Genomic DNA, 19,273 nt, shown 5'->3' with positions numbered 1-19,273 from the left:
ATATATTTTTGTGTCCATTCTAAACAAAGTTAGTCTTCCTAGATTATTTGCATCTCACTATTTGATTCAAAAACATGATGATGGTAAATATATTATAATTTCATTTACAGATATAATAAATATATTTAGAGTGGAATTCATTTTATTTGAGTAGCGCCACTGATAATCTGAAACAGCAGTGTATCGATTCACCCTTTTTTGTAATGTTATTATGATTGAATGGAACAAAAATAAATAAATATATGGATTTTTTTTTTAAAAATAATAAAATAAACATATTACAATCCAATAATAAATAATTTTTTAGTGAGTCTAGTGGCTTGTGGGCATACTCTTCTTCAGTCACACTAGCTTTTGTTTATGACAAAAATTACATCAATGGGCTCCATGGACCTAGATCTAAATGGGCATATTTTCTTTTGCACTCCATAGAATTATTTGGGAAACGTTTTATGCATTCAGAAATAGGTTTTCCAGGTATTTTTTAAATTTAAGAAAGTCCAATCTTTTTCTTACACTATAAAATCACTTTGACACATTTTATTCATTCCACGATAGGCTTTTTACATTACATAAAGTCCATTTGGAACGAAGTGAGGTGCTAAAAAAATTTAGGGGGTGTGAAATGTTAAGCCCATAACTAACTCTATCTATAGAGACCCATGTGGCTAAACGGGCTGCCCACGGGCCTTCGCACATATATACAAGTCTACCTTGAGAGACCGTGAAGAGAGGAGGAATAATAAGCGGTTGTAGAAATCATGGACCAAATTCATCAATCACCACAGAAAAACTGAAATTTTATCAGCTTATAAAGGAGATGGAAGTGGGGGGTAGGTTCAGTCATTTTATATTTAAATAAAATTGAAATATACTGCAATTTCGTACCATCAATACCTCCAAATCATAACTACAGAAACAAACTTCTAGAAATGAGAAACCAAGCCATCTCTTGGTAATGGACTATTTGATGTACTGGGAAAGCCATTTGAAACCTTCCCCATAGCCCATTTTCTTCACAATACTGCACATGAACACCTCCATAGCACGAACATTTGAGTCGGTCAAATTTACCTTACCTTTGCCTGTGGTGAAGTTAGTCAGGCCCAGATGGTAACGCAGCTCTTCTTCTGAGGCAGCATATGGAATATCAATTTTGTTCCCAAGGACAAGGAAAGGGACACTGACTAAAGATTCATCAGAGAGTAGAGCATCCAGCTCTTTTTTTGACTCAGCAAATCTTTCCTTGTCATACGCATCAACCAAGTACACCACTGCATCTACCTGTATTAAAGAAGGATGCAACTTGATCATCATCACAAAATAAATAGACAATACAATAAAAGATCTCGGGCAAGAAAAAATGATTCCTAGTTAAAAAAAAATGTCACAAAACACCAAATCCGAAACTGCTTCAGAAACAGATATGTATGATTAGCTCATTCTCTAAAGTGAAAAAGGCGACATCAGCAAGCTATTACCCGTCATTTCTGCAACTACACATGAATCAAATGAGGTAACAAACATAATAAAATAGTAAGCATAAATTCTTTGGTTCAGCAGTAATCATATCATGAAACACATATTAATCTTTTAGAAAATTCTGCAGCAATGGTGTGTATGGTAGGTGAGAAATTAGAAGGGAGAGGGTGGATGGAAATAAGGTGGAAATAATTTTAAAAGTAGTAAGACTCACTGTATTATTTCTCACTTATTTCCACTCGTCTCTACCCATCATTTCTCTATCTGTCTTCATACCTTTCACTTCCACTTCATTCCTCACTAATTCTCTTTTTTTTAGTTCCCTCTACCTTATTTCTCTCCTCTACACCAAACAGAGCCTAAAAGTATAGTTTATACTTTACAATTAATCTCTGTTCCGCCAATGACAGTACGGAACACTCGGATATTTTTATCCTGGGTAACAGCTAGAAGCAGTTCACATATTCTAAGTCAAACACCTCGTGCAGCTTTGTTCCTGCAACCACTATCAACACATATTAGCATGTCTAGCCATGTTAACAAATATAATTTATTATGTGAGATAGGCTGCAAGAATCCCGCAATGTTGTTTGGCTCTGTTTAAGATCAAATCATGTCTAGCCAACCATGTAAACAAGACAGAAAACAAATTGCATTGGGGAACAAGGCCAAGATCTTAATATATCTAGAGACGGCCTAGCGACATCCAGTCATATGTTTTCACCCATTGTGTGATTAAGACAATTTCAGACTTTAGAATTGCCCGAAACTATACATCAACAACAAATTCTTATTCCACTAATTGAGATTAACTATAAGGATCACATGACTAATTCGACTTGGTTAAAAACCAACCTTGATGAATATTATCCCACTTTCAACAAAACTATGTTGAGGGAAAAAAGAAAGAGACCTGGGCATAGTAATCTTTCCACACTCTTCGAGCAATCTGATGACCCCCTAGATCAAAAGCTTTGAACTTGATCTTTCCAATACTCAACTCCTCTGACGTAGGATACTGGGTAGGTTGATGCTGGACTAATCTCTGCAAAACCAATTCTCATAATAAAAAAACATCACAGCAAGACCATGGAAATTCAAGAAGCTACAGACTGAGAAGTACACACATGCTATTCATTCAATATTCGATGTCAAGAGAAAGCAATAAACCAAAGCATGTCAACACCGTAGCCAATTGTGCATAGAGAAAGGTAATGTTAGGAAGCTCAGCACTTTAACAAGTTTATGTCAACGTCTCTTGCTAAAACAAGGAAAGGCTCCCACATGGGGCAAACATACAAATCCAACAACACTAAAGAAAAGTTGTAAACTCCCCTCTCCCCACAGCAAATCCATCAACACTAGAGTATCTTTCAGAAAGACATAAAAAACCATAATAACCTTGTTTTCTTTAAACTTTTTCAACTACCCAGATCATTTTCCCAGTAAAGATTAAAACCAGTGTGAAAATAGGAAAAGTAAATAAGGGCATAGATCCACCGCTATTGAGGAAAACACATAAAATCCAAAAGAAAAAACAATACTACACATATCGGTAACGATTGGAATGAAAAAGGGGAAAATGGATGAAAAGAAGAGGAACCTCATCTTTGAGCATGTGGAGCAGGGTGGTTTTGCCAGCGTTATCGAGGCCCAGGAATAAGATCTTGGCCTCCTTCTGCCACAGGCCAAGCGACGCTAGAATCCCATAAAACCAATCCACCAAAAACATTGCCTTTTTATCTGCGAATTACCTCAATTGCTAGCACCAATAAATTTCGATCTCCGCGTACTGAATCAGAAATTGAAGTTTTGTTTTGAGTAGAAAGACCTAACCCCAAAACCAGAGGAGAGAGGAAGTGCTTGGTTGCATTTCGATTCGGACTCTATTTGTTTGCAAAATATTAGTTGTAACATACAATATTTTCGCTACTTCTTTTTTTACTAAACTAAAATTTAATTTGCTTTTTCATTTGTTTATAGATTTATTTTGGTATTTAAAATTTAAATTAAATTTAATATTGTCTTTTGAAACGGTGATTGTTTCTGCCTCTGAGATACCATTTTGATTTTTTTTACTCATTTAAAACGCAAAAATCCTGTTTTATTATATTTAATTATAATCCCAGGGTAATATCTGAATATAAAAGCATCATCGTAAACATGATGTGTATAATTTTAAAGAAGAGTCACATGAATAATAAAAAATTGAAACACCTAATATCAGAATATTTTAATTACTTGTGATATTCACTTTTCAATACAATTAAAAAGGTACCATAAATATACGTTAGTCATCTTAATACGTGAGACTGAATTACTACTAGCTCACGTGATTTATTTAGTTTTTAAACCTTCTCAAATTTTATTTTAATCTTTAACTTAAATTAACAAATCCATGCTTATTTGTATTATATACATTATTATTATTAGAATGATTTTATCTTACTTTTATTTATTTTATCAATGTGATGTTACTGTTTCACTTTTCATAATAATAGTTTTTAATTATATATTATTATTATTATTATTATTATTGTTAGTCGACCAACATAACAAATATATATTTATTCGATTATGCATATACATTCTGTAGAAAATATTCTATATTTAACTAAAACCAAACATATTTGTGTCGATAAAATTCATCAAGGAATCACACTGTATTTAACTAAAATAATATTAAATAATTCTATTTAATATTAACATTTAATTTATGAGTAAAGTCTTTTTGATAATTAAAATTACTAATTTTATTATTATGATTAACTCACATTTAATTAAGATGGATTTTTCTTATATTCATTTTATAAAATTATATGTATACAAATTTTATTAATTTTTTACTGTTTGATACATTCGTCTATATTATTTAGGTTATTACTAAAGGCTGTGTATCTCATTTTAATTGATTCGTGACTCAAAATACATACTATTTTCTAAGTTGGATTATATTACTACCTAGGTATTATTTTCTAAACAATTTATAATTAAATATAGCATCAAGTACTAACTATTTTGTAGAAATTATCGTAAGTTAGTATTGTAACTAATTAAACTAACTTTCTTAACTCGAGCTAATTACGAAAATTACGAAACAATCACTAATTGCATTTCTTGATTAGTTCCACCTATCAAACACAATTATCAACGTTTTAAGATCAAACTTAAAAAATCAAATTTCCTCCAATATTTCCAAATCCCAAACCTTACATTACGTGCATCTAAAACAAAAATCAAATAAAGGAAAAATAACGAAGAATTGAACAAGGCAAAACCTCAATATACTTCTTCTCTGTCCAACTAGTTCATGGAAGAAAACGCAAAAAAATAGTAGAAAATCGCTTTCTTTGAGAATTGGAGAGACGAAGAAAGAAAAATTGAAGAAGGATCAACCACAAAAATGGACATGGAATATGCGTTTGTACATAAACTAAATTCAAGTTTACCAAGCTTACCTCCCCCCTTAAATTAACTAAATTCAAAACTAAAAACATTATTCCCCTACTACACTAAACCGATCAGTTCACCTCCATCCTACATAAATACATTTAGTTACATCTTAAACATATATAACATTTAAATTACACTTTTAATTTTATTTACACATTTATATTAACATCTAGACACAAGTAATATATGACAATTTTTTTTTATTGAAAATGACCAAACACGTGGAACATTATTAATTCAATTGAAACATAATTTGTTGGAGATCTCACATCGACTACACATAAGGACATTTCATTGTATATAAGTGGGATGCAAACCTCATCCTATGAGCTGGTTTTATAAGGTTGAGTTAGGCTTAAAGCTCACTTCTTAACATAATTCTAAAGTACTTTTTAAAATTTGATGTTTAAACTCTAAAATAAACAAAAAAAGAGAGTAAGATCTTCTTAATACATTTCAAGAATCAAACAAAGGTTTTTCTTACTTTAACTGAGTTGAAACTATCTAAATGGATTGAGAGAGGTTATGAGAAAGACAATCATTGGTCAAACTTAATTATCTTAATAATGATTGTCAAATTTGTTGATAAAATATTGAGTGGATGTCTATCTACAAAAGATTTTTTGGCGTTCAAGTTAATAAAAGCATAACTAGACAAATATTTTATAAGTGTTTAGTGAGTAAGTAAAGTATACTGAATGAGTACTTCCTAGATAATCAAGCTATATTTTTAGGTATTACTGTAAAAAAAAAGAAGATCTTAGACAGTGATTTTTAGACGACAGTTTTAAAATCGATGTTTATGAGTACGTTGTCTATACTTTTGAATTATAGACGCCAACTAAAAATCGTAGTCTATCAAAATCGTTGCTTATATATTACATCAAATAAGATACAAATAAAGGTATATTCGAAAATGTTTAAAAGAACCATCGTCTATATCTTTTTATGAGTATCTAAATTTTGATGTATGGTCCAATCATAGGCGTTGGTCATGTTTAAGATTGTAATCTATATAAACGAAAGTTTACGAAAGTTGGATCCATAACCGGCTCAAACAACATCAAATATTTACATAAAAAAGAAAAATTAAGAGTGGAAGAAAAAGAGTAAAGTTAGGAAAAGAAAAGGGTTAAACATTACCTTATAATAATACTAAAATCCTTGGAGATTGTGAGTTAAGATAAGATTATGAATTTTGAAGTTTAGTGAAGAAAAGTTTGAAAGTTGCTAACGAGGTTAAGGCAAACTAAAAGATGTCAAAATAGTATCACTTGTTTGTAATAAGAAAGTGTAAAACTGTAAGAATTAAGAATAGTTAAAGGTAGAAAATGCCAATTTTAGTAAGATTAAGTAATGATTTTATCCAAATTTTTGAAAGTGAGTAACGATATATTTGAAAATCTCTAACCAGGTAGTACAAAATCAAAATTGAATTCTGAACAAACACAAACTGATATTCTCAAGTCATTGTATTCCCCAATTTTTGAGAAACGAACCCATCTTCTCAACTTCAACACTGGGATGTTGTTAAGATAAACTATTTTTAGGATCCTTGCAGTTTTTTTAATCATAGATTTCCTGCTATTGTTTCGAATTTATGGAATTTGCCTTACTAATTTAACGTTGGATAAACTCTAATGAAGTCCCATTCTAAATTTCAACTTTTTTATTTATTTAAGTTATTGAGTTTATACTTATCGCTTTCCTTGACATTAATATATACTTTGAAATTGCAACTGTAAAATGAAACTTGAATTATTTATACATAATAACCATTTAAACCATGAATGTAGTAGTTTAGGTTACTTTTTGAGATTTTTTTTGCTTTTTTTTATTCAGTCTCTCATATTTTTATTTTCTTTTTTAATTTTATATTATTTTTCATGTAATAAAAAAAGAGAGTAGATAATTTGGATGACAATTATACAAATAGAAGGGATTAAGGGAGAAATAAGTAGGGATGAAGTTTGATGTCTACCTATATGATAAAATTTTCTATTATGCAATTATTCTTCTAGCCTTAGTTAAAATTAAAACTGAAAAATAATCAATTGTTTAATTTTCCGTCAAAAGCTAGCTAATTGACCATGCTAGTTAGAATCATCTGAGAACGTGATCTTACTTACCATTTGTATTTGTTTAATCCACATTTGTCGTTTCTCACCACCAACCTCTACCAATGTAAACAACGACACTAATAAAGAAAAAAAAAACTTAATTTTGATATCTGAAACCTAAATAATTGTATAATTTATTGAATTAAATAAATTTAGTATAATTATTAGTATTAAGATGAATCTTTCGTATTAGTTTACATATCTAGATTGTCGTTTGTATTCACAAGGACCTTTCGATAAATTTTCAACAATTTAGGTTGTGTTCGGCTTCTGATGTGGTTAATGACGAAGATTTTGATTGGTGTTATGAGTGGAATTTAGAGACATAGGAACTCTTTGACCTTCGACAGGGGCGTGGTAGATGCATTCGCACTGGTACAGATAAATGTTTGGTCTTGAATTTTTGCAAAGTCCTGTTGTAATTCTTTTACATACCTTAATTGGGTTTTGAACCCAGTGGATTGTATGAGGTTGGTTATTTAATGTTTTCTTGAGTTTGGTTTGGTTGTTCCTTATTTAAGTTCGAAGTGTTCCTTGGTAGAAGGTTGGTAAGACGTTAGCTCTTTATGTATAAGGGTTAAAAGTGATTCCATCTACTTATTTTTTATGGCTGATAAAAAAAAATTTACCTAATACAAAAATTCATTTTACTTTTAACTATATTTAAAAATTAAAAAATATTTGATGAGTATAACACAGTATTAATTATTCATATATTTTAAAAAATAATAATATAATACAAACCAATCACCACTTATTTATATAACATTTTAAAAACAACGAAAACCAGAAGTCCAAACCTTGACCAGGCCAACAGATTCTATCAAATGTTACTGCCAACTTCGCCCCAAACCATGAACCAATCCTACGGTATGGTTGAATGGATAAGAACCAAACTCATGCTATTTATCTTGAATTGAGATTAAACTTAGTGATTTTAAATTTTTGGAAAGATAAAAACAAAAAATATTTAAAGAAATTAAAATCAAATATCGAATATTTTATAAAAAAAATAAACAATTGTTTTAAAATTTATAGAAATAAAGACCAAAGAATAAATGTTATAAAGATGATTAAAAAATATATGTAAAATAAAAAACTGAGAAAAAATACAGTAAACGAAACGAGTAATGAAATAAAATTACAAAAGTCGTTATTAATTGATTTGTAATGATGGTTAGTGTGGAGTAGTATAAATAAAGTCCTTCTTTGGTAGTGCTGTCACTCACAGATTGTTTTGTTCTTTGTTGTTGAGTTGGTGAAAGTTTGAAATGAGTGAAGAATCTAGAAACGAACGTAGGGTCCTGGTGGCCGTGGACGAAAGCGATGAGAGCATGTACGCTCTTTCTTGGAGTCTCAAGAACATCATTTTCCAGAATTCCACTGATAACCTTGTCCTTCTATACGTCAAGCCCCATCATGGAACTTATGCAAGTGCCGCAGACAGATTGGATGATCCTGAAGCTCCAGGTATTCTTTCCTTTTATAATCATTAGTCACCAATTATTGGTTTTTAGGGTAATTAGATTTCTTAACTTTGATATTAATACCTAATTATCTCCTATTCAGGGCAATTTTGTTGCTCTTATTAGTCTTGTTCTCAATCAAGATTGTTATAATTCTTGTGTTTCGTTAATTTCAGTGTTTTCTGCTGAGGTAAGGGCAGCCATCCGCAAGTATAGTCAAGATGTAGCCGATTGCGTGATAGAGAAATCCAAGAGATTGTGTAAAAATCTCCAAAACGTATGTTGCTTCCTTCTTTTGAGATTGGATTCAAGAATTACCCATCTTATCATCATCATCAGCATACCCTTTTTCCTGTTAGTTCTTGATTTAATTCTTGTTCACTTACATAGGTAAAGGTGGAGACACACATAGGGAGTGGAGACCCGAGGGAAGTGATCTGTGAGATGACTGAGAAGTTGAATGCTGATTTGCTAGTCATGGGTAGCCACGGCCATGGACTTATAAAGAGGTAAAGTGCTAAAATAGATAACCTATAGTTCTTTAAAAATTTGCTTAGTTTTGTCAGAAGATGAAATTAGTATATTTCAGAGTCCCATTGTTTGTTTCATTTTGTGTTTCCCTATGCATGTTTGAATAGTACAGTAAAGTGTGGTTTCTTTTTTTGAATTTCAGTATTTTTCTTGGAAGTGTAAGCAATCACTGCTCCCAGAAGGTGAAGTGCCCAGTTCTGATTGTGAAGAAGCCAAAACCATGTGCAGGTGCTGAGAAGTGATATGTCAGTTTTGTTCTTTTTAAGAGTAGCTTTTGTAGGAAGATCTTGTCATGTGGTTGATTCATGTAAAGGCTTTTGTTTCATGTCTTGAACAGAAATATCTTTGAGAATTGTGATTGCTTAGAGTCTCAATTTGGATAAATGGATAAATTCGGACCGGTTTTATCGGTGTGTGATTGGTGAATCCAAATTTGATTTACTTTGAGCTAGAAAGTTGTTCACGTAACTTCGAAAATTTCAATAAGCATAATAACTCGTTTTTCAGGTATTATACTCACAAAAACGACGCCGACTTACATTTTGCCAAGAATTTTCTGGAGCAATGATGTGTCGTTTTTTCCCCTTATTATAAAGCATAATTTCAAAAACAAAATATATTTCCCAGACATCTAAAAGCCCTAATTAGTTTGTTTGTACAGTTTCAATATTGAAAACAAAAATGAAGGAACTATGAACGTGTAAATTAAAATAGCCCTTTTGAGGAATCAATACATGTAGTCTCAATTAATACTATTTTTGTTGTTTTTAAAATTCATGCATTATTTATGTGAAACTTATATTTTAGATACATAAATTCTCTACCTTTTATATTCGATAAATGTTTAATGGTCTTCAAGCAACCTGAATTTTAGGAGTAGAATCTATGTTATTGTGACAAATAAATCAAAAGTATATATACTAACGAACGAAAGTGTTATGATTGTTATCTTCTACTGTGGGTTTTAAGACTAGTTTTTTTTTAAATATTTCTGAAAAAGAGCTGAGTTATAATTTTTTTCAGCTAAAATTTAGGGGACATTTAATACAAGGAGATTTGCAGTTCTTTCAAGATAGGTATTGTAAATATGTTCATGTTTGGCTTATTTTTTAAAACAAAATTATCAAAAATTTCATTTTCTAGAAAGTGAGTTTTAGTCACTAAATACAGTTATAGATTTCTTTTAAAAAGCACCAAAAAAATAACGAGAAAAGGCGAGTAAATGATTAGTTTTTAGAAGTATAAACACAATAGTTTTCTGAAAGTATTGTTATTTATTACCTAAACAAATCCAAGAAGTTAGTTTCTGAAAGAAGATTTTTCTTAAAAATATAAAAATGAGTATGTTAATAAAAAGTGTAAACAGCAATCCTTTGCTGTAATTCCTGGGTTTACTTGACATAAAACTCTAGGATTTTTCTTCATGCACCCCACAATTTCTTGGTACATATTATAATTTTTAAAATAACCATTTTGCCTTCTTTAAAGTGATTTGATTTCGGATTACTGATTCTTGAACTTTTATTCGGAATACGCAATTGAATAAAATATTGGAAACAAAGTTTTTGGAATGAACTTTCAAAATATATTTTGGAACGTATAACATCTTATGGAATGCGTTTTTTTGAAATAAGCTTTCCAGAACGACCTTCTTTTCACAATCGTTCTCTCTTTTTCTTCGGATGGAGGGCAATTTAGTCATTTCACTCAACTTTGGGGTTGCAAGTTGAAACATGGGGAATGCAGGAAGTAAAATCCGAAGCCGAAACCCTATGGTAGGCCCATAGGACCCGTTGGAGAGTTCATGAGTTCAGCTGCAGCATGAGCATCTTCATCGTCTTCGTAGAGTCCTGAAGCTGAAAGGTGGGGTTCTGTTTCTTTTCTTCTCCTCACAGAAGTGTTAGTTTCCCTGTTTGCATTGTTCTGTCATACACAAGGGCTACAGCATGACATGTTTACTACGAAAATCTCTTAGGACTAAGGCCTTGTCCCCGTTTCTGCACAAACTCGTCGGAAACTCGTCCGAGTCTCATCACACTCTGGCCTCCACATGCTGGTTTTGGTGTCACCAATCGTCACATTCCCTTCCACAAAAAACCAATCCTTGCTTCTCTTCAAATTCGATCCCAAGTTCCCGCTTCTCTAACGCGCTTCTCCAAATTCGTTTTTGGGTCTCTGAGGCCGCCGCCACCGAGCCCTCAACCTCTGATGGGCTCACGGTCCAAAAAATTCTGGCCAATAATTGGAACATTCTGGACGAAAACGACGGCGATTGGAAGAGTCATGCCGCCGCTGTAGCTCAATCTATTAATTTGATCAAACGCCGCTTACAGGTAAATACCCTGTTTTCTCTTTAATTAAACGTGCTTTTTTTAATCATTGCTTAGTAAGTTATTAAGTAGTTAATTACTAATTAGTACTGATTGGTGTTTGTTTTAGTGGCATTAGTGTAATTGTTCTGATTTCCAAATTTTTTTCTTGCGTTTGTTAGAGCTTGATCGTGTGTGTTGTGGTGGCAGTGGGAAAAATTGAAGGTGAGGTTGGATATGTTATCATTCCAGCTGGGTAAGGAAGACCTTTGGGATGATCCGGTGCGCGCAGGTAAAATAAGCCGAGAACATGGTTCGCTCCTGGGGAAAATGAAAGAAGTAAATGCATTGGAACAAGAGTTACTTGAGCATATTGACATGATAAAGCTTGCCCGCGAAGAGAATGATGCGGATTTGGAATCGGTGGGGACTCGCTTCATCTTATCCTAGGCATGTATTCGCCTTTTTTTTATAGTCTTATACATACAAAAGGGTGTGATGCTTAATAATCTGACCCTTATGTTCCTTTGATTTGGTGTTCAAAGTAGAGTGAAGATGAGGAGAATAACACAACTAAAAATTTAAGCCGGTGAGGATTTGGTAATTTATTGTCACAAGAAAGAAAATTTAAGTAGACACTGAAATGTTTGAAAATCTTTAGGGCTCAACGTATTATGTGGTAGATATAATTTGTAGGAAACATATATTGATGTTGAACACTAATTTGTTCTCTTTCAATGTTTGTAGAGAGGAGTTAGATTGATCATTTCTTTCTAGTACATGCAGATTTATATATTCATGCATTGAATATTTCCCTTTTCAGGAATCATTGAAAGTTTTGCTTAACATGAGAAGAGATGCAAAAGAGAAAGAGCTAGAGGCGTTGCTTGCTGGGGAGCAAGATTCTTGTTCTTGCTACATTGAGGTTGTTGTCATAGACATTTAAAAGTTTTTATTACGGCGTTTCTGGTTTTATCACTATTCATGCCCAAGCCATCAATCTAGGTCTAAAAACATGATGTTGGTATCCTGCACTAGTATATCTTAACAATTTTTTCCCTCGTGCTTCGTTAGAAAGAAGTGAACTTGGCCTATGTTATGTATGCGTATATGCCTTTTTAAGCTTACTATTATATAATTATATAGGTTCAAGCTGGGGCTGGGGGTACGGAGAGCATGGACTGGGCATCAATGGTCATGCAGATGTATAAGTCATGGGCACAGCGGCGTGGATATAAAGTAACTTTAATGGATGAAATGCCTGGTGAGATTGCAGGAATCAAGGTTCTTCTTCACACCATTTCAGAATTATTTACTTTAAAATTATTTTGCAATTTTCCACAAAAGTCTTGCATGCATGGCCCATGGCTACCTACCTCTAATGTGATTACTGTTTCTGATTTTCAACTGTCAAGTTCTATGTTGCTTAATTTGCATAGCATTTAAACTTCAAGCAAGATCACCAATAGGATTCCATTTCCTTTTGTAGCCTAGTTCAACATAGATTTTGCCTTTGACACTTATTCCCTTATGTTATATTTTCTTTTGAAGGGAACTGCTAGTTTCTGAATATATGGGTCTATTTGCTTTTTCAGCGAGCTACCATTAAAGTAGATGGTGAGTTTGCATTTGGATATGTCAAAGCAGAAATAGGAGTGCACAGGCTGGTGCGCATATCACCTTTTGACAGCAATAAGCGACGACATACTTCATTTGCTGCTGTGGCAGTGATTCCAATCCTAGGTGATGGATCTACCCATGTACAGATTAATGAATCTGATCTTAGAATTGAACGATTTCGGGCTGGTGGTCCTGGTGGCCAGCATGCTAACACAACCGATAGTGCTGTAAGAATAGTTCATATTCCTACAGGAGTTACTGCAACTTGTCAGAACGAAAGGTAAGAAATATGTGTACATATTCACACATTGATTGTGTTGTGTTTTGTGAATTTCGAGTATTACAAAAGGCATATAGTCCCACACTGCCTAGATGACATACTCTCAAAGGGTTTATATACCAAGACAAAGTGGGTAGCAAAGGAGGTGGGCCTCGTGTGCATGAAGTTGTGAGCCTCATTTGGGCTTTTTGTGCACGGTTCAGTTGAAATCCTGCCATTTCCCCAGCACGGGCAATAAGGAGGTCTAGGTTTTTCTACCACTTGGTTTATTATTTATTTTCTCTTTTGCCTTTGGTTAATATAAATTTTATATCCTATCCAGATTTCCTTAGTTTTTGGCCTTGTGAATGTTGGATCCGAGGTTTACTAGATCCTTTGGTTTCCCGTTCCATGAATGTTGCCTCCCCTTCCCTGCAATGTGCCTCCACTATCTAAGCAACGTTCCTCCAAAACTTTAGTACCCTAGGCAATCATGGGAGTTTGTGACCGTGTAGAGTCTCCAATTCCTATAAATAGATGTCTCTCTTCTTCTTCAAAACACACATTTACTTAACTATAGCTAAAAACTAAACTTACAATGTAAAGAACAGATATGTACAATTGAGACATGATTTGATAAAGCAGTTGCTAAAGAGTGAAACATTCCATTGATTATATTAAGTCAGAACAAAATCTAGTAGATCCTTTGACGAAAACCCTACAGAGAAAGATGATTTTATAAACATCAAGGGGAACGAGACTCAAGGCTCTGGTAAACAAACAAGTGATGGAAACCCAAGATTTTTTATTGATATGGGTAAAAACTAGTCACTTGTTAGTTTTACTAGCACTAAAATTGATTTGAAATCAAATTTGTCCATTTCTGTAGTGTGTGAAAGTGCTTGATGTCATTGAGATGGTAAACTTTGTACTTAATTCTATGTGGTATAAGGAATTTGAACTTCTAAAAACTTTTTAATGATTTTCATATCCCTTATGGGTGATGTGTGATTTGCAGTATACACTTGATGAAATCACCTATATGAACGTCAAATGGGTCCTCTTGCATGAGATTTTGGCAAGATTTGTAGAACACTCATGAATACTAGGCATGTACATGGTGTAGTAAGCGCAACATAGCGATAACACTGGAAGTGATTAATTAATCGCTAGCACACACTAAGTGTTTTTCGTTCATATAGCTTGTTATACCAACTATATTGTGGGTTAAGTTTCTAAATCTAGGACAAGTTCATATAACTTGTTATACCAGTTTCGATACATTACCTCTTATACGAGATCCAAAATTTTCTTCTTTCTCTTACCTTTTGCAATATATGGGGAATTGTTGTGAATTTTGAGTATTACAAAAGATATATAGTCCTACATTGCCTAGATTACACACACTCAAAGGGTTTATATTAGGTAGCAAAGGAGGTGATCCTCGTATTCATGAAGTTGTGGGCCTCATTTGAGGTTTCTATGCACGATTTAGTTCAATTCCCGGCGATTCCCTCCTTCCCCATGCAATAAGAAGGTCAAGGTTCTTTTTACCACTTGGTTTATTTGTTTTTTTTCTTTTTTGCCTCTGGCTATATAAATTTTAAAGCCTATTTGGATTTCCTTAATTTTTGACTTTGTGAACGTTGGAACCTAGGTTTATGGGATCCTTTGCTTCCAAGTTCCATGAACGTTGCCTCACCTTTCTCTGCAATGTGCCTCCACTATCTACTCAATGTTCCTCCAAAACTCCCATAACCTAGGTGATTATGGGAGTTTGTGACCGTGTAGGTCAAGTCTTCAATTCCTACAAAAAGTGCCTCTCCTCTCCTCCAAAATACACCTTCACTCACTCTCCTCTCTTCTTCTATCTGGTGTTCTTTGCTCTTGAGAACTTGCTTGCTGGTTCTGTGCTCCTTGGTACCACCCGAGAAGTTCCTATTGTACTCTGAGGGGCTTGCACGACACAGATAAATCCTTAAGGGTAGTGCTCGTCCATGCCTCAGGAAATGATCTTGTTTGTATTCTCAATCAACCATTTATTATGTTGTGTTCTTAGGTTTTGATTTTGGGTATTATTTGAAAACAGATCGCAGCATCAGAATAAGGCTTCAGCTATGGCTGTGCTTCAGTCAAGGTTAGACCAACTGGAGATGGCACGCCAGGCTAAGTTCAATGCACAACATACAGAGTCTCTCACTGACATAACATGGGGCAGTCAGATTCGTAGTTATGTTCTCCATGTAGGTTTGAGATTGTACATGTCTCTCCCTCCCATTTTTTAGCAGTCTGACATGATCTAGGCATTTTACCTTAATTTTAATAATAACTAATATTATTTTATGTATGATGCAGCCTTACCGTATGGTGAAAGATCTTAGAACAAACTATGAGGTTTCAGATCCTGACTCCGTCCTTGAGGGTGATCTAGACGGATTCATCTTGAGCTATCTATCAGCTTCTTTGGATAAAGAGGATGATGCTTAAATCAATCAAATTCTCAGCCTATGGCAATATTTTGCATATTCAGTGCTGAAATGCATTTTCAGAGTCTGAGGTTAAGTCATTTCTCATCAAGGTTTATATCAGAATATAAGGAAGCATTTTTGGCTTCCTATGGTATATGTGCCGCGACAAATACATATCACTAAATTATATATATGTGGAAGTATGAAGCTTGATATTTTTTGGCTTGCGGAGTCGGAATAACTTCCCATTACCTTTGATGCAGGCAAACCATGATTATTGTTCTTTTAAGATTCGTTTATATACACATGACACTAGTAGAAGGAACGTGAGATTTGTATCCTTTTTATCTCCTGGGAATAAAGGATGATTTTTTTACTAGAATTTGCGTTTATCTCTTGCTACACTAATGAGTCTAACAGTATATATCAACGTTAACGGCAAGTACCTTTTGTTCTTTTAATCTCAGTTGGAGAAGTTATTTTCGACAAATTTGTAACAAATCTACGATATTCTTTTTCATTCCTTTCGATGTTTCGATATTTTAAGTTGCAATATTCTTTTTGCTAATCCCGACTTAAGAAATTGCAATCTTGAACAAACTTCGTGACTGACATATCGATCCTATGGTATGCTTCATTATGGAAGTGGGAATTGATTGAAAGAAAAGAATGAAGGTAAACAGCTTTTGTGACAGAATGTAACATGTGGGTGACATTCAATAAAAAAATTAAAATTAAAATAAATAAATTTAGAGGCTAAAAGTGAAATAGTTTTAATGATAGCGTGATAGAAAAGAATGATACGTAAGGATAATTGTGAGGTTAATGTAATTAGACTGAAAATTTTAATTTAATATTACATAAAATTTATACAGATCCCGTTAAATATAGAAAACAAGACTTATATATATTGTTTAGTGCTTTTTACATTAATGTTATCCTAATAATTAAGATTATATAATTGAAGTTGTCCGAAACCAACGTACACATTGCTGAATTCATTACATGAAATTTTAATGCCTAATGCAAGCCCATTTTAAACAATGTAGTTGGGCCGATTAGACAACCCATAATCATTAACGTTGTGCACTTTCGAATTTGGCTTCTCTCTTGCTAGCAATAATTTTACCTGAACCTCAAACCAAGAATCTATTGTTAAGATTCTTCCCTCTCTTGGAAGGTTTCATTTGAAGGCCTCTTTAATTTATCATTGTTTATACTTTACACTAATTTCTAAATAATTCCTTACATTTCGTTTTCCGTTACTGCCATGCCATGGCTTTCCAGAAGAAGAAAGTTCGATTTCTAACCATTGTGACTGCCATCGTTGCTTTTAGCGTCACAGGTATCCAATTTTTCATTTCCTATTCAATCTATTCTATTTTTTTTTTCTTACAATTGATTTACCTTTTCTTCATCTTTCTCTGAAACCATTTGACATTGATGTTATCTAATTATAGACATCAACGAGATTAAAAAATGTGGCAGACATCAATGAGATTAAAAAATATAGCAGATATCAATGATTTAACTCTTGCATCTCTACTTTGTTTGATTGCGTAGAAAATAAAGGAAGAAAAACAGCAAAAAAATTCGGTTCCTTTTTTTTTAATTTCATGTCAAATTACTCGTAATCTTGCATCAGGCACGATTGGACAGTGAATGTTTATTGCTTACTTCATACTAATTATTCGTGAAGAATTTGACAATGATCTTAATTTGGGAGAGTTTGCATAATTAGTTTTTATTTTTCTACAAATATTGATTGTGAAGTACTACAAGAGTCTATAATCAGAATTCTATTAATCAAAGTAATATTTTAATATCAAGTTTTAACTGATAAATATTGTTTTTACTGATAAATAATTCTGCACCAATTGTCTGGGACTATCATGATTGTTCACATAATAGTTACACAGCGTAGAATATTTCTTGTGTGATGTGCATGTTTTAATTTTATTATGTGATCATTAATGTGGTGGATTCTGCTTCCTCTGGAGTGATAAAGATACAATTAATATGCAATCTCCATTGTTAACTATAAAATGAATGATTAGAATATTTGAAGACATTCTTGTTTTGATCTTGAACTTGTTCCTTATCACTAACACATTCTTGTTGCTCATTATTCCGTGCTCCTTCTTTTAGCCAAAAAATGCAAGCAACTTGTTGGTGAGAGTGCATCATCCCATACTGGGAAGTTCGCACTCTTAAATTGCTTTGACATGAATTCTGGAACATTAGCATGTAGTGTGAAGGAAGGTGTGAAGCTGTACATGAACAATATCAGAGCTGCTCGTGTTGAAGGAGCAAGGCAAGAAGCAACGCAATCTGCCCTTGTTGATGTTGTGAAGCAGGGAATGACAGAAAGTGCTTCAGTGAAATATGCCAAAAAAGAAGGTGAAAAGGCAGCAAAATTGGCTTCTCGTAAAGCCAAAGTCACTATGGGTCCTATCATGTCTTCAGGATGGGATTTTTTTGAATCTGTGTACTATGGTGGTACTTTGACTGAGGGGTTCTTTAGGGGAAGTGGCACTTTGTTTGGAACTTATGCTGGAGGCTTTCTTGGGGAGCAAAGGCTTGGGAGACTTGGTTACCTTGTTGGAAGTCAGATGGGTAGCTGGTTTGGAGGTAAACTAGGGCTAATGCTATATGATGTCGTTAATGGACTGCATTTCTTGTTGCATTCTGTTCAAACACTATAGAGAAAACTTTAAGTAACTTTAGCTAACTAACCAACTAGAAGATTAATTATGATGTAAAGTTTTCAATGTTTGAATCTACTTTCTACTGTATAACTCCAAAACATCTAAAAGATTCTAAGTGAAATGAAAGTTGTAAGTTACAACATTGTTATTTTCTTCCATTTTGGATGTATATGCAAGTCTACAACAATGTTTATAAATTGGATTTTCTTCAACATTTATGCTCCAATGCTATGTTTGGAAACATGCATAATTTTTATTATCGGAATGTTGTTACCTTCTGATCTGTCTTACAAGAAAATTATGAAATAAAAATTAATTTTAAAGATAAAAAATATTTAGTTGCTATAGTGATTAAATTATATATTATTTTAGAGACTAAACAATTTGTTGATTTCTAAATTAATTTCTATTATTGTTAAATAGTTATTTTAGAAACTAAACAATTTGTTGATTTCTAAATTAATTTCTATTATTGTTAAATAGTTTCTAAATCGGTATTTAATTAGCTATCAAGGTTTTAACTATAAATTATTTAGATTCTAAATTTGGTAGAAAAACTTTGGTAGCTAATTATATGTCAAATTAGAAACCATTTAACAATAATAGAAACTAATTTAGAAACATATTAACATAGAAGTTTAACATACATACATAAATTTTTTTAGATAAATAACATATAAAAAATATGAATTGATTATTCAACATTTTTTTTTCTCCTCTTATTTGATTTTCTCTTCTTCTATTAGTGGGTTTGAGATTGGAAAGTGTGTATATAATTTTTATTTTATGATTATCAAATTACAATTTTCTACGTATAGTAATTAATAAAAAATATATTAATATATTATGAAAACAAC

The 19,273-nt window shown here is 32.7% G+C and overlaps 4 protein-coding genes across 8 annotated transcripts; 3 read left to right on the top strand and 1 right to left on the bottom strand.

The window, feature by feature from the left end:
• Positions 1–827: 827 nt before the first annotated feature.
• On the bottom strand, positions 828–3,433 carry LOC137814919 (small COPII coat GTPase SAR1A-like). The gene is made up of 3 exons (XM_068617869.1): positions 3,086–3,433; positions 2,396–2,527; positions 828–1,284 (listed from the first exon to the last, which is right to left on the bottom strand). The coding sequence occupies exons 1-3, from the start codon at positions 3,212–3,214 to the stop codon at positions 964–966; spliced, it is 582 nt and encodes a 193-aa protein (XP_068473970.1). The 5' UTR covers positions 3,215–3,433; the 3' UTR covers positions 828–963.
• Positions 3,434–8,227: 4,794 nt separating this feature from the next.
• LOC137814920 (universal stress protein A-like protein) lies at positions 8,228–9,457 on the top strand. The gene is made up of 4 exons (XM_068617870.1): positions 8,228–8,525; positions 8,698–8,798; positions 8,912–9,030; positions 9,195–9,457. The coding sequence occupies exons 1-4, from the start codon at positions 8,327–8,329 to the stop codon at positions 9,292–9,294; spliced, it is 519 nt and encodes a 172-aa protein (XP_068473971.1). The 5' UTR covers positions 8,228–8,326; the 3' UTR covers positions 9,295–9,457.
• A 1,417-nt stretch (positions 9,458–10,874) lies between these two features.
• On the top strand, positions 10,875–16,090 carry LOC137814908 (peptide chain release factor PrfB2, chloroplastic). Of its 5 annotated transcripts, none has more exons than XR_011081695.1 (7): positions 10,875–11,385; positions 11,572–11,784; positions 12,185–12,286; positions 12,508–12,645; positions 12,957–13,503; positions 15,330–15,483; positions 15,596–16,013. XR_011081695.1 is itself a non-coding variant. In XM_068617847.1 (7 exons), exons 1-7 carry the CDS (start codon positions 10,999–11,001, stop codon positions 15,725–15,727), a joined length of 1,431 nt encoding a protein of 476 aa, XP_068473948.1. In that variant the 5' UTR covers positions 10,875–10,998; the 3' UTR covers positions 15,728–16,090. The 5 variants fall into 5 exon arrangements, 3 of the variants coding, with proteins under 3 accessions (XP_068473948.1, XP_068473949.1, XP_068473950.1); XR_011081696.1 differs by lacking the exons at positions 15,330–15,483; positions 15,596–16,013 and adding exons at positions 14,666–14,777; positions 14,898–15,036 and having other exon boundaries at positions 12,957–13,261; XM_068617847.1 differs by having other exon boundaries at positions 12,957–13,261; positions 15,596–16,090.
• Positions 16,091–16,911: 821 nt separating this feature from the next.
• LOC137814909 (uncharacterized) lies at positions 16,912–18,556 on the top strand. The gene is made up of 2 exons (XM_068617850.1): positions 16,912–17,053; positions 17,857–18,556. The coding sequence occupies exons 1-2, from the start codon at positions 16,984–16,986 to the stop codon at positions 18,411–18,413; spliced, it is 627 nt and encodes a 208-aa protein (XP_068473951.1). The 5' UTR covers positions 16,912–16,983; the 3' UTR covers positions 18,414–18,556.
• The last annotated feature ends 717 nt before the right edge of the window (positions 18,557–19,273 follow it).

The sequence above is a fragment of the Phaseolus vulgaris genome, chromosome 1, assembly GCF_000499845.2.
Source record: "Phaseolus vulgaris cultivar G19833 chromosome 1, P. vulgaris v2.0, whole genome shotgun sequence".
Classification (NCBI taxonomy): Eukaryota; Viridiplantae; Streptophyta; class Magnoliopsida; order Fabales; family Fabaceae; genus Phaseolus; species Phaseolus vulgaris.
The sequence above is the reverse complement of the archived record's forward strand: the minus strand, read 5'-3'. Positions and strand labels throughout refer to the sequence as shown.